At 41.0% G+C, this 14407-nt stretch overlaps 1 protein-coding gene across 4 annotated transcripts in view; it reads left to right on the forward strand.

The window, feature by feature from the left end:
• Window positions 1-14407, forward strand: part of RAB3GAP2 (RAB3 GTPase activating non-catalytic protein subunit 2) — a 279134-nt gene that overhangs the window by 162626 nt on the left and 102101 nt on the right. For all 4 annotated transcript variants that reach the window (XM_029593170.1, XM_029593169.1, XM_029593168.1 and 1 more), the window contains one exon: window positions 5808-6021. In XM_029593170.1, the coding sequence (XP_029449030.1) occupies window positions 5808-6021 (214 nt within the window). The remainder of the gene's footprint in view (window positions 1-5807; window positions 6022-14407) is intronic.

A 14407-nucleotide genomic window follows, 5' to 3' on the forward strand; every position in this document is an offset into this window, starting at 1 on the left:
TAATTAACAACCCCCACCCTCCTGACCCCCCCAAGACTTGCCAAATTAATTAACAACCCCCACCCTCCTGACCCCCCCAAGACTTGCCAAATTAATTAACAACCCCCACCCTCCTGACCCCCCCCAAGACCTGCCAAATTAATTTACTACAACCCCCCCCCCCCCCAAGACCTGCCAAAAGTCCCTGGTGGTCCAGCAGGGGTCCAGGAGCGGTCGGGGAGCGGTCGGGGAGCAATCTCCTGGACCTGGGCCGTCGGCTGCCAGCAATCAAAATAGCGCCGACGACCCTTTGCCCTTACTATGTCACTGGGGTCGACCAATGGCAGCGGTAGCCCCTGTGACATTGTAAGGGCAAAGGGCCGTCGGCACCATTTTGATTACTTGCAGCTGACGGCCCAAGTCCAGGAGATCGCTCCCGGACCGCTCCTGGACCCCCGCTGGACCACCAGGGACCTTTGGCAGGTCTTGGGGGGGTCAGGAGGGTGGGGGGGGGTTTGTTAGATTTTTAGGTTTTTTTTAATATTTGCTCCATAAGATGCACATACATTTTCCCCCCACTTTTGGGGGAAAAAAAGTGTGTCTTATGGAGCGAAAAATACGATGCTTAGGGCAAGTTTATACACTAGTATAAGGATCACAAAGCAGATCCTAGCAAAGCTCCTATGCAAATTTTGGGGACTTTTTTCTGTAAGGTCATAGATTTTCCATCCTTAAGATGCAATTTGGGGTCTTGATGAGGACAAAGGATCGGTTAACTTCTTTTTTTGGCCTGGTAGTTTCTCCTGCTCTCTAATTTAATAGACTACTTGTCCCACTGTTCCTAGTCTGATTATTATAGTAATGGTCCTGAGGCCAGGAATTATGCACACGGGCTCCTTCTGGAATCTGGGCTTCAAATAGGCCATCAGATGTCACTGTGACTCTATTCACCCTCTCCCCAGCTGATCCAGGGTGTAGCCACTGAGCCACCTGGCCGGCCTGTCGTCTTCCGATATTATGTTTTAAATAGTGACAAAATCATCACTAACTGATTTTAAAACCCCTGTTTCAAGTTGGTCTTTAAAATTTAAATTTGAATGGCTTGGTAGATGCTCAGGTAGATTATATAGGTCCACAGCACTTCCAGTACTGTGTTACGACCTGGCATCAGTCTTCGGGTGTTCACTGTGTGACTCGTAGTAGATATGCTGTATTTGCACAAGTTTGGGGTGCATATATTTCCCTACCTGGACAATGTTTCAGACAGAGGCAATGAAAATTATCTTTTGCTATCCAGGTATTGGAGTCTCTACAGTTCATAATCAGTTTTGCCAAACTCCCTCTCTGCCTGCCATCCTAATTGGAATTTACTAGGTCTCTGCTAGATTGTGGGCCACTTGCTTTAGTTTTGGGCTGAGCATTGGGCAAGAACTGGTGTCTTTGGCCCTCATTTGGGGTTTGCAATGAAGGACATGATGGTGTGCTTGTTGGGCAGAAGACGAATGCATTGGGATCAGGCCATCCCCTTTCTGTGATGCTTGCTGGTCAGAACCACCTTTCCCCAGATCCTGGTTGTTCATTTAGGAGGCAGTGATTGGGAGATAAACCCATCTAGTGCTTGATCGATAACATCAGGAATGAAATAGCACTCAATGCCTGGCGTGTGTGTTTTATGGTCAGATATCATCTCTCAGCAGTTCCAGCAATCACGCCTATTGGGTCAGTGGGTCTCCAAACTCAGTAAGCAAGTGGGTAATTTTACCATGTGTTGTGGCGGCTATCACATCAGACATGATTGGTTATGTCTGGAGTGTGCAGAACTTTTCCGCAAAAATTAAGTCTGTCTGATATTGCTCAGGATCTATTCTTCAATGCCCTGAGAAGGACCATGCAATGTGTTATGTTTCTTGAAGAAGACAGATGGTCACAACTTTAAGTGGGGGGTTCCCAAGCAGGTCTTTTCTGAGGCTGCCTGGGCCCTGTGGCAGGAGTACCCAAGCATTAGGGGGTTTGCCCAAGGGTTGGGAATTAAATGATCAAGGTATGAACTCACTGTATTTGGAAATGCTTGTCATCTGGGTCAGGTGGCCCGGTGTAGTGGTAGACTGGATGTCCCCAGCAGAATAAGGGCAGTCGCCTTGCTTGCATGTGGCAGGTGAGGTGCCTCTTGGAAAGGTCTGTAGTCCGGAGGCAAACTGTCAGATGCTAATTCACATACCTTGCAATTCCCCCTTTTTACTATGCAGATATAATTTTTGTTATAGCTCAGGATACGTTTTGATTCTATTATTTACCAGTCCAATAAACCTGTAGCCATCTTTACACCATCACTATCCATGTCTGTGAAAGTTGTCGTCATTGGTATTCTGCTTCGGTAACAGTGGTGATGCACTGCCTCTCTTGTGGCAGGTAGTTGTGCCTGCCGAGGTTAAGAACAAAAGAAATTGCCATGCTGGGTCAGAACAAGAGTCCATCAAGCCCAGCATCCTGTTTCCAACAGAGGCCAAACCAGGCCACAAGAACCTGACAAGTACCCAAACACCAAGAAGATCCCATGCTACTGATGCCAGTAATAGCAGAGGCCATTCCCTAAGACAACTTCATTAATAGCTGTTAATGGACTTCTCCTCCAAGAACTTATCCAAACCTTTTTAAACCCAGCTACACTAACTGCACTAACCACATCCTCTAGCAACAAATTCCAGAGCTTAATTGTGCGTTGAGTGAAAAAGAATTCTCTCTGATTAGTCTTAAATGTGCTACTTACTAACTTCATGGAAAGCCCCCTACTCCTTCTAATATCCGAAAGTGTAAATAACTGATTCACATCTACTCATTCAAGACCTCTCATGATTTTAAAGACCTTTATCATATCCCCCCTCAGCCGTCTTTTCTCCAAGCTGAACAGCCCTAACCTCTTCAGCCTTTCCTCATAGGGGAGCTGTTCCATCCCCTTTATCATTTTGGTTGCCCTTCTCTGTACCTTTTCCATCGCAACTATATCCTTTTTGAGATGCGGTGACCAGAATTGTACACAGTATTCAAGGTGCAGTCTCACCATGGAGTGATACAGAGGCATTATGACATATTTTCAATTTTATTAACCATTCCCTTCCTAATAATTCCTAACATTCTGTTTGCTTTTTTGACCGCTGCAGCAGACTGAGCTGATGATTTCAAAGTATTATCCACTATGATGCCTAGATCTTTTTCCTCGGTGGTAGCTCCTAATTTGGAACCTAACATCATGTAACTACATTTTTCCCTATATGCAGATTCTTGCACTTGTCCCTATTAAATTTCATTTGCCATTTATATGCCCAATCTTATAGTCTCACAAGGTCCTTCTGCAATTTATCACAATCCGCTTGTGATTTAACTACTCTGAATAATTTTGATTCATCTGCAAATTTGATAACCTCATTCGTCGTATTCCTTTCCAGATCATTTATAAATATATTGAAAAGCACAGGTCCAAGTACAGATCCCTGAGGCACTCCACTGTTTACCCTTTTCCACTGAGAAAATTGACCATTTAATCCTACTCTCTGTTTCCTGTCTTTTAACCAGTTTGTAATCCACGAAAGGACATCTCCTCCTATCCCATGACTTTTTGGTTTTCTTAGAAGCCTTTCATGATGGACTTTGTCAAATGCCTTCTGAAAATCGAAATACACTTCATCTACCGGTTCACCTTTATCCACATGTTTATTAACCCCTTCAAAAAAATGAAGCAGATTTGTTGGGCAAGACTTCCCTTGGGTAAATCCATCTTGACTGTGTTCCATTAAATCATGTCTTTCTATATGCTCTACGATTTTGATCTTGAGAATAGTTTCCACTATTTTTCCCGGCACTGAAGTCAGGCTCACTGGTCCTATAGTTACCTGGATTACTCCTGGAGCCTTTTTTAAATATTGGGGTTACATTGGCCACCCTCCAGTCTTCAGTACAATGGATGATTTTAATGATAGATTACAAATTTTAACTAATAGATCAAAAATTTCATTTTTGAGCTCCTTCAGTACCCTAGGATGCATACCGTCCAGTTGATTTGCTACTCTTTAGTTGTCAATCTGGCCTACTACATCTTCCAGTTTGTGATTTGGTTCAGTTCATCTGACTCATCACCCTTGAAAACCATCTCTGGAACTGGTATCTCCCCAACATCCTCATTAATAAACATGGAAGCAAAGAATTAATTTAGTCTTTCTGCAATGGCCTTATCTTCCCTAAGAGCCCCTTTAACCCCTTGGTCATTTAATGGTCCAACCGACTCCCTCACAGATTTCTTGCTTCGGATATATTTTAAAAAGTTTTTGCCTCTATGGCCAACTTCATTTCAAATTCTCTCTTCGCCTGCCTTATCAGTGTTTCACACCTAACTTGACAATACTTATGCTTTTTCCTATTTTCTTCAGATGGATCCTCCTTCCAATTTTTGAAGCAGTCATTTATTACATCCAGGAACTTTGTCTCTAGCAGGTCCTGATGTTACATTTACCCAGTCAATATTGAGTAATCGAAATCTCCCATTATTACTGCACTGCCAAATGGTTAGCTTCCCTGATTTCTCTTAGCATTTCATCATCTGACCATTTTGTCCAGGTGGACAGTAGTATATACTACTATCACTATACTCTTACCCAACACACATGGGATTTCTACCCATATAGATTCTACTGAGCATTTAGTCTCTTGTATGATCTTTATCCTGTTGGACTCTATACCCTCCCGGACATAAAGTGCCACACCCCCACCAAGTTGATCCTTCCTATCATTGCAATATAATTTGTACCCTGATATAGCACTGTCCCATTGGTTATCCTCCTTCCATCAGGTCTCTGTAATGCCAATTATGTCAATCTCATTATTTACTGCTATACACTCTAACTCTCCCATCTTGCCTCTTAGACTTCTGGCATTGGCATACAGACATTTCAAAGTGTGTTTTTTGTTTGTATTAACAACCTGCTTTTCATTTGATAGGGTTAATTTGGAAATCTTTAGCTCAGGTGATTTTTTTTACATATAGGCACATGGACTACATTTGCTTTTATTGGAACCTCTCTGTTGGGATGCCCTAACTCTCCTGTTTCATTAGTATCCTTCAGGGATACATTCCTCCGAACCATGCACTGCTGAGTGACTGTCTCAGAATTCCCCCTTGGACCTAGTTTAAAAGCTGCTCTATCTCCTTTTTTAAAGTGCCAGCAGCCTGGTTCCATTCTGGTTAAGGTAGAGCCCGTCCTTTCTGAAAAGTCTTCCCCTTCTCCAAAAGTTTCCCCAGTTCCTTACAAAACTGAATCCCTCTTCCCTGCACCATCATCTCATCCATGCATTGAAACTCTGGAGCTCTGCCTGCCTCTGGGAACCTGCACATGGAACAGGAAGTTTACTCACCTTTGTTCTCATTTTTTGGGAATTCTCTTTATTTTGTCTTTGAAAATCATTAAACTGAGTGGAAGATGGTCCACTATTATTCAGATCCCTAACTGTGCACGCTCAGAATTGTTTTTTAAAGAAAGCTCTCTAGATCTTATAGTGCACATGATGCATGTTAAATGTCCATACTTGTGATTCCACTGAGCTGCAAATAGGTAAACAATTTTGCTTTATTTTACTTCAAAGCCTAGTTTTTAATATTCATAAAAGTTTTGAACCGACCTACGAGGTTGAGCAGCCTAAATTTATATCTCTAAGTTGTTGGCTTTTGTTATAAAATGACAGTAATAGCATTGCTTTGTTGAAGTACTATTTAAGTATTTGCCAGGATGAAACTTACTCTCTGATTGTTGATAGTGTCTTTGTGTATTAATTCTTTTCAGGAATTGGCCAAATTGTTGAGATTGGATGAAAAGGAGTTTGAGAGGTTGCAGACATTACTCAGAAACTACAAACAACAGAACACCAGAACAGGCATTCGATTTGCTGAGGATAAAGATTGCATATTATCTGTAAAAACATTTCTGGATTACTTAGAATATGACCAAGAAGCCATTAATGTGAAGAAGATTGGTGAAGATGAACTTGTAGCCTTAGGTATGTACAGTAAAGACAATAACAGAATATAGTGAATGTCTAATGGCCTAAGATGAAAGATCCTGTCTGCTGTGGTTCATCTTGAATATTAAACCTTAAACTTTGAGTGTGTACTGATCAAGGTTGTCTGCTTTTATTGTGGATTTTCATTTGAATTTCATCGTAAGCAACCATACAACCAAAACAGAAGATAAAATCCAATTAGATACAGGTAAAACCAGGGCCTTGCTTACAGGTTATGTGGCTGCTTATGTATAGTCTGTTGCAAAAGTTAGAAATCCTGTGCCACATTTTTTAAGGTTCTGTGATATATTTGCTATAGTTTCATGTAATATATGCAAATGCTAATTTTATGTGAAGAGCTTTACCTTTTTTTCAATGTTTTCCTTTCAAAGATAAGTTTTCAATCTTTTTCTGTCTCTGAATAATTTTCTTTCATTCTGCTTTTTGTGGTATTTCACTGGGGGGGGGGGGGGGGCGCAATATCTTTGGAATAAGAAAACCTCTGTGTACATCTGTTCACTGGATATGGTACAGGTACAGTTATAATACCAGACGTCTCTGGAGCTCTGCTGCATTGTGTATAATATGTCAGCATTTGCTTCACTATAGAGACAGAACCTTCTCCTGAGCATCCCCATAAGGTAAAGAAATGCTTTGTCTCCTTTGCTTTCTTTAGCCTTTATTTACAGTGCATCGAGTTGGCCAACCCAAGTTCATTTTCTTAGTTTCACCTCAGGTTTTCCTTGGTGTTTTACTACTCAGTTATTGCTCTTACATAGGGACCTTCATTTTTTGTTTTATTCTTTATTTTTCCCGGGAGTTTATCAGGGTTTATTATGACGAGAACAAAAACAGGAGAAAATCTATAGAAAAAATGGATTCATTATTTTTCCAGGTAAATATTGGAGTTTATTTTTGTGGACAGAAGCCAGGACAATAAAACATTATTAAGCAGATTTCCCCACTCAGCAGCATCCTCATCTCCACCCCCATCCTCTGCCTAGCTCTGTCTGTCTGTCTGTCTGTCTCTCTCTCACCTCTGCCAAGAATCTCTCTCTTCCCCACTCCCCACCACTCCCTGCATTGCAACAATATTCCTTCTTACTAGTGTTGGCTCCAGGCTTCTTCTGCTCTCTGTCGGCAGCAGCTTTTACTGCACTGCAGGGCTGCTTTTGTGCAGGGCCAGGGAGCCTGTCAGGAAGTGCTTCTGGTGGACAGGGCCTGCTTCAAATACATTTGTGGTACCAGTTGGCAAGCACTTTAGCTGCTTGGGAGTGGGGAAGTGGGACTTGAAACACGGCATGGGCAGCATTGGAGGGTGAGCGTGTTCATTGGTGAGGGGCAGCACTTGAAACGCAGCATGTGCTTTGACTGATACTATCTTCTAGCAGTGGCTGGAGGCCTTGAAACACTGCATCTGCAGCTCTGGAGCTGCTCTTTAATCAGCCTAAAATTAGGGCGAGTATTGGTTAAACTGATTGTCACTTTTGGAAAAATCCAGGAATTTATGGGTGAAAATTGGTTTAAAGTGAACGCGAAGGACCCTAATCTTATACTACTTTTCTTTCATGAGATGGTGACTATATTATTACTACAAAGAACAGGATAAGAACTTACAGTCTAAAGCCAGAGCAACATCGCGGTCTTTTTTGTTAGATGCAAAGGAGCTTTTGTAAGAATGTCACTTGTGACCAAGGTCAGTTCAGAGATGATGAATTCTTATTTTTACTGAAACTTTGTCCTCCTGCACGTTAGAGTAATGGTTTCTTAGTTTGTTATACTTTTGTCACTCTCTCACTCTTTTAGGGTTTTGTACCCAGGTTCCCACATTCCTGGAATTTTATTCTTCTCTTTTGTTTTGTTGGAGACTTACTAGATAGACTCTCTGTCATACATCAGACATTCTCAGGGCATTCATGAAGGTGCACTTCAACATGTGGGACAAGTGACACTCAGATTTGTCAAAAGCGTGAATCAGACTAGAAATACTCTACCACCTTACAGTGCATAGCCGCATACGACTTGTTCTCAGTACTTCCGAAGTGATTGGCCCATGTGCAACAATCAAATAAGCAAGCAGGAGAAGTGCAGAACAAATTAAAGATCCACACAAATGTCTTGTTCCCAATTGTAAGTTTTTACTTGGTGCGGCACCTCCACTGTTTAGAATGCACATAACGTTTCAAAGAGGGTCCCCCAACGTTATGTGCATTCTAAAACAGTGGAGGTGCCGCACCAAGTAAAAACTTACAATTGAGAACAAGACATTTATGTGGATCTTTAATTTGTTCTGCACTTCTCCTGCTTGCTTATTTGATTAATGCATGCAGAATTTCTCTCCATTCTTCCATGTGCAACAATGACAGTAATAGGCAGGCAGGAAGGTTCCAGTAGAAAAGATTAATCTTTTCTTCAGAGTTGTGTCAAGTAATATTTTGTATTTGCATTTATATCATATGGCAGTACTTCGTTGACTGGTCTGGAAGACCTTGTTGTGACATTTGTAGACCTAATGGAATTATTGCAGCAGGGTCTTATCATAAGATAGTAAGGGTGTGATTTACTAAATCTTTTTCCTTCAATAGACAGAATGGGGAAAAAGCCAGACAAATTGATCATTTGTCTTTACTGAAAGTTTGCTTTTCAGCTTTTTAACACTCATACTTTCAGGGGTAAGTGCTCAGGTGCTCACACTTTTTTCAGGATGTTATTCCTTTTCTTTCACTTTTCTTTCCTTCCTGCTCCTCCTCCTTCCCTTCAGAGCTGTCTTCTCTCACCAGTCTTTTTTTTTTTTTTTTTTTGCTTCCTTGTCTCTACATCCTCTTGCTCTGCCACTCTGACTTCTAGCCTCACTTCCTTATGGCCTTTCTGCATACTGAATACTTTCTTCCCTCCCTTTTGCAGATAATCTCATCCACCCTTGCCGCCAGTTGTAAGATCTGTTGGGAACTGTTAGTGCTAAGTGAGGAGATGGACTGCAGGGTGAGCAGGGGAAGGTTTCAGGGTGTCCAAGAGAGGTCCCGTTACTATAGAATCCCAGCAGTATGATCTGGCCTACAAAGAGTTATGTAGAGCGTCTTTAAAGTTTTTTTTTGTAAACATCCTAACTGTTCAGATTTGGTATGTCAGCAGAAGGGCTTAGGGGTCAATAATCAGACATTCTTATGCAGGTAAACCTCGGTTTATCCACCTAAAAACTGGGAAAAGGGTGGTTTGATTAATTTCTGGCATATACTCTGTGCCTGTGGGGACTGTATGCTGCACAAGGAGACTCATTATTGTCCTCTTCATCCCCACAACATGAAATGGCAAAGATGAGGAGTAACACTGTAATTTAAGATTTTTGATGCAAGATACTTTGAGGTCCATATTTAGTCAGTCTGGCTAAGTTAGAAACTTATCTGGACAAACCACAGTTTTTTAATTTTGCCACAGAGTGAACAATTCCAACTTAGCTGGGTAAGTTTCTAGCTAGGTAAAACTTAACCAGTTAAATTGAGGCACTTCAGTTATCTGAGTAACTTAACCGGCTAAATCAAGTCATGCTACGAGGCACTCCTAAAATTATCCAGGTAACTTTGATTTATCTGGGTATATTCAGCAGTGTGAGCATCCTGTTTAAATTATCCAGATAAGTTTATGTGGCTAACTTACCCAGACTGCCCCTGGCTCAGTATTGACCTCTTTGTGTTTAATTTTATTTGCAGAGAATGATTTGTCAGTATATTTACAATGAAAACTACTAAACTTTATTACAGCATTGCTTAGGTCTTACTTATTGTAGCAAAAAATAACTCAGCAAGTATAGTTATATCTAATATGAACTAATTCATTATGGATAGAGTTGTTCATTTTCAGTTTAAACCATTTTTCACCAATAAATTCCCAGGTTTTTGCAAAGGTGAAAGGGAGACTATCCATTGCCAAAACCAGAGATACCACTGGCGTTGCACAGGAGCAGGGAGACCAAAGCTACTGCAGTTGCTGGGGAGGGAGGCTGGAGTAAGTAATGGAGCTGTGCTGAACGGAGTCCTAGAGTTGCCTTGGGAAGGAAGGCTGAAGCTGCAAAGTAAAAAATATAAGTAAGATCAAGGAGATAATATGCATAAAAGGGGCCAACTATTGATATCGCAGAAATAAATTCATACAATATTGTGCATTGAAACTTGTTACTGAGGGACTTCTGTTTATGGAGGCTGCCTGAGTAGATACGGGTGATCGGAGCTCTGTGAACCCCTCTGCTTTGGAACCAGTCTTATTTGCTTTTCCCATTTCAAAAGCTGTCTTGCATCTGGAGATTCTTTATGTTGTCAAATTGGACTCTTGTGATAAAGAAGAAACGTGTTATGAGCTGAAAAACTACGACTATTTGTGAACAGAGTCAACTGCTGAATCACAAAATGGTGTTGCCGACCTCGAGTGCCACACCAAACAAAACGCTAATGATGATATCTGAGGAAATGATACTTAACATTTCCAGAATTGTGTCTGTGGCCTTAGAAGATCGGCTGTCAAAAATACAATTTACCATCAACGAGATCAAGAAAGGTCTAGAGACTCTCTCACAAAGATTAACCGAAGTCGAACAAAGACTCGGCCAGAGAAGATCACGCTACTCAGATGGATGCTCAAATCGCATTATTACAGAGAGCAAATGCTAATCTACTCGAACGATTGGAGGATCAAGAAAACCGCAATCGAAGGAATAACATTAAAGTGATCAGTCTACCTGAAAATGTGAAGGACACTGAGTTTTATTCTTTTTTTTTTTTATCCTGGTTACCAGCTTAATTGGGCATCGATACAAAGGCGTCCACCATTATATGTGAGTGGGCACACTGGATGGGCTTGGCAAGGGAAAATCTTAATCGCCCACAACCTGTAATGGCTCGCTTGCTCAATAAGGCACATAAACCAAAATAATGAATGCTTCATTCTAAAGGATCACTGGAATATGAAGGCGCAAGGATTCTATTGTTCCACAATTTTTCGGCACAGGTCGTGGCGCAGAGGAAAGAACTATCGCCAACTTGTACAGAGCTATACAAGCGAAGTATTCGCTTCACCGTTCTCTACCCTGCCAAATTGAGGATACAGCATGAGGGGAAGATTCTGCTCTTAAACAATAAGGAGCAACTTCAAGGTTTCATGAAAAGTTTACTGTAATGCAGGCTTGGGGCCGGTAATGGTGTTTTTGGAGATTGAAGCACAATGGCGCCTGCTGTTGGAATTTGTTATGCACTTTTTTTCTTTCTCCCACTAGTAGCATTTCCTCTTTTGTTACACGCAGTACCTATACAATGAAGACCGGGTTGTACTGTTGCAGGTCCTACCAGTTTCATGATAGGAACGTGTGACTTTCTCATGCTTGTTTCCCAGTTGCTCTCTCTCTATTTTTTTTCTTATTTTTTTAATCTGTTTTTGGTTTTTCCATATGGCTCACACAAAGGCCTACATGCCGATTAGATGGATTTCTATTTTCTTGTTTCAGACTGGGAGATTGACTCATATCCCTCACGATCTTTGTAATTCTATTTCATTTTAGATTTAGTTTGGTGATGCAGGATTGGGAGATGTTTGGATATCCTGGATTTTGATTTCAGGCACAATGTTTCTATCTTATTTTTGCGGCCTTCCATTAAACACAGCTATCTTTTTTATATTCAATTGTTGGAGATGGTTATGTTTCTTGTTGGAGAAAACACTAATCGAACATGAGTAAGCGGGAGTGTTCATATTGGGTGCCAAGTCCAGTGCAGAAGGTGGGAAGATGCTGGCTGGAGCATAGTGGTCCCTTGGGGCCATGATATTAGGACTGTTTTCTCTTTGTCTCATGTGGCTAGGAGAGAGGGGATTAGGGGGGTTATGTGACTGGTGTTGTGTATGGTTTTATGAGTGTGGTGCAAGTCATTTGGGGTTTGGGAAGAAAGGGGCATGAGTGATCGTAGACAGAATGGGGGTTTATGTTGGTGCTGTGGCAGACTGGAAGTCGAAAGTATGCTTTGTCGAATTGCAAATGATACTGTGCCTAGTGGTTTATCTCTCTAGATTTCTCATGCCTAGCTGGGGTACATGGGTTCCTATTTATGTGGTCTTTTTACCTGTTCTGAATGGAACTAACTGGGATATGATCAGAATGGGAATATGGGTGATGGCCATGTGAAAATTGCTACTTTAAACGTGGATGGAATACACTCCCCGATCAAACGTACCAAATTACTCACTATGCTCAAAAGAGAGAAAGTACAGATTACCTGTTTACAGGAAACACACCTGTCTGATCTAGAGCATTCAAAGCTAAAACGAGATTGGATTGGGGAGTATCACTTCTTTTATTCTCGCAGACAACGTGGAGTGGTTACCTTGATTCATAAGGATCTACCTTTTACGGTGGACAGGGTAACTAGGGATATCGAAGGCCAGTATGTGTTCTTAGTAGGGTCGCTTTTGGAGTTAAATGTCTCATTCCCGATGTCTATTCATCTGAATTTTTTACCTTGCTGATCACTATTATTTTAGGCTATCCTGACTATAATTTAATTTTGGGGGTGACTACAATAGGTTTGCTCCCACTCAGGAAACTAAGAGAGGAGTAAATTTATTTTTGAGGGAGTTAGCCATGTTGGATATTTGGAAGGTATTAAATCATGAGGAGAAGGATTTTACGTTCTTTTCTAATCCTCATCAAGGCTACTCCAGAATAGATTATATTCTAGTCTCGGAAATGCTATTTCCAAAAGTATTGGATGCCTCTATTGGGATTACTACCATTACAGATCGGAGTGATATGTATTGTATACAGGAACTTCCGGTATATAAAAACCATAAATAAATAAAATACAGATCAAGCCCCTGTTTTCTTATTAAAGTTGGGTGGTAGGCTGGGGAAGTCTCAATTTTGGTGTATGAATGCCCGTTTAATAAAAGATGCAGAATTTTGTAAATTTCTACAAGACAAATGGAGGGAATATTATCAATTCAATGCCACAGTGGATGTGGCTCCCACATTGGTATGGGAGGCTGGCTAAGCTGTTAAAAGAGATGAAATTATTGCTTGTGTAGCTCAGCGAAATAAGATTCGAGATGCTGAGATTTTACATTTTACTAATCTTCTAAAAACTCATAAACAGGTACATATAACAGCTATGTCAGCTGAACACAGGAAGGCCTATGCAGACACCAAGGTAGCACTAGATCATGTTATATCTCAAAGCTGTCTGTTCTCTAAATTTTTTTAAATTTCTACTTTTTAAGTTTGGCAACAAGGCGGACAGATTAATGGTGAACTTGGTGAAAGGGACACATAAGAGGGCATATATTACTGGTCTATGGAATGTCAATGGAGTACCGCTCACAGATACTGGTCAGATCCTAGAGATCTACCAAACTTTATATGATGCTGGATGTACTGAATATGGGTGCAAGGGATGATTTCTTTAAAGCTTTATTATTCCCTACTATCTCAGATACCATGACCCGTGGGTTACACCAGCCAATTTCTGAGGAGGAAGTTTTCCAGGCTATCACCAGGTTAAAATTAGACAAAGCAGCAGGACTGGATGGTTTTGGTTCTGAATTTTTTTAAATTCTCAAATTTCAGCTTCTCTAACCCATCAAGGACATGTTTAATCATGCCTTGCTTCATGGGTTCTTTTCTGAAAATTTAAATCAAACTGTTATCATAGTTCTACCAAACAAGGGGAGAGATCTGGGGAGCCCAGCGTCTTACATGCCCATTTCCCTACTAAAAGTAAATACCAAGCTGCTAGCTTCTATATTGCAAGCCAGATTAGGCAGTATAGTTCCATCTTTAGTAGGAGAGGATCAGACCAGCTTTGTGACCGGTAGATATGGTATCAATAATGTGCATAAACTGCTGGCTGTCCTGAAAGATGCAAAAGGTGACAATACCCAAGGAATTGTCTTGAGCCTAGATGTGGAAAAGGCATTTGACAAAGTAAATTCATCCTAATTATTTTAGGTATTAGAAAAATATGGGTTTTGGGGGACCTTTACTCACTTGGATAAGATTGCTTTATACAAACCTGAAGGCACGCATATTAGTGAATGGTTCCCTTTCAGATAAGTTCTCTTTATGGGGTGGAACTCACAGGGGTGCCCTTTGTCCCCATTACTGTTTGTTCTTACCCTTGAACCACTATCACGCCAACTCCATCATTGTGTAGATTTACAAGGAATAAAAGTGGTTGCTAGGGAACTGAAAATGTGCCTCTTTGCGGATGATATCTTGGTATTTCTCGCCAATGCTCTGCAAGCTATCTCCTTGATTATGGGGGGGGGGGGGTTTTAGGGGTTTTTTGTTTGTTTTTTTTTTACTGCTTTTCAATTTTTTGCTGGCTTAATGATAAATTTTGACAAATCT

The sequence above is a fragment of the Rhinatrema bivittatum genome, chromosome 3, assembly GCF_901001135.1.
Source record: "Rhinatrema bivittatum chromosome 3, aRhiBiv1.1, whole genome shotgun sequence".
NCBI lineage: Eukaryota > Metazoa > Chordata > Amphibia > Gymnophiona > Rhinatrematidae > Rhinatrema > Rhinatrema bivittatum.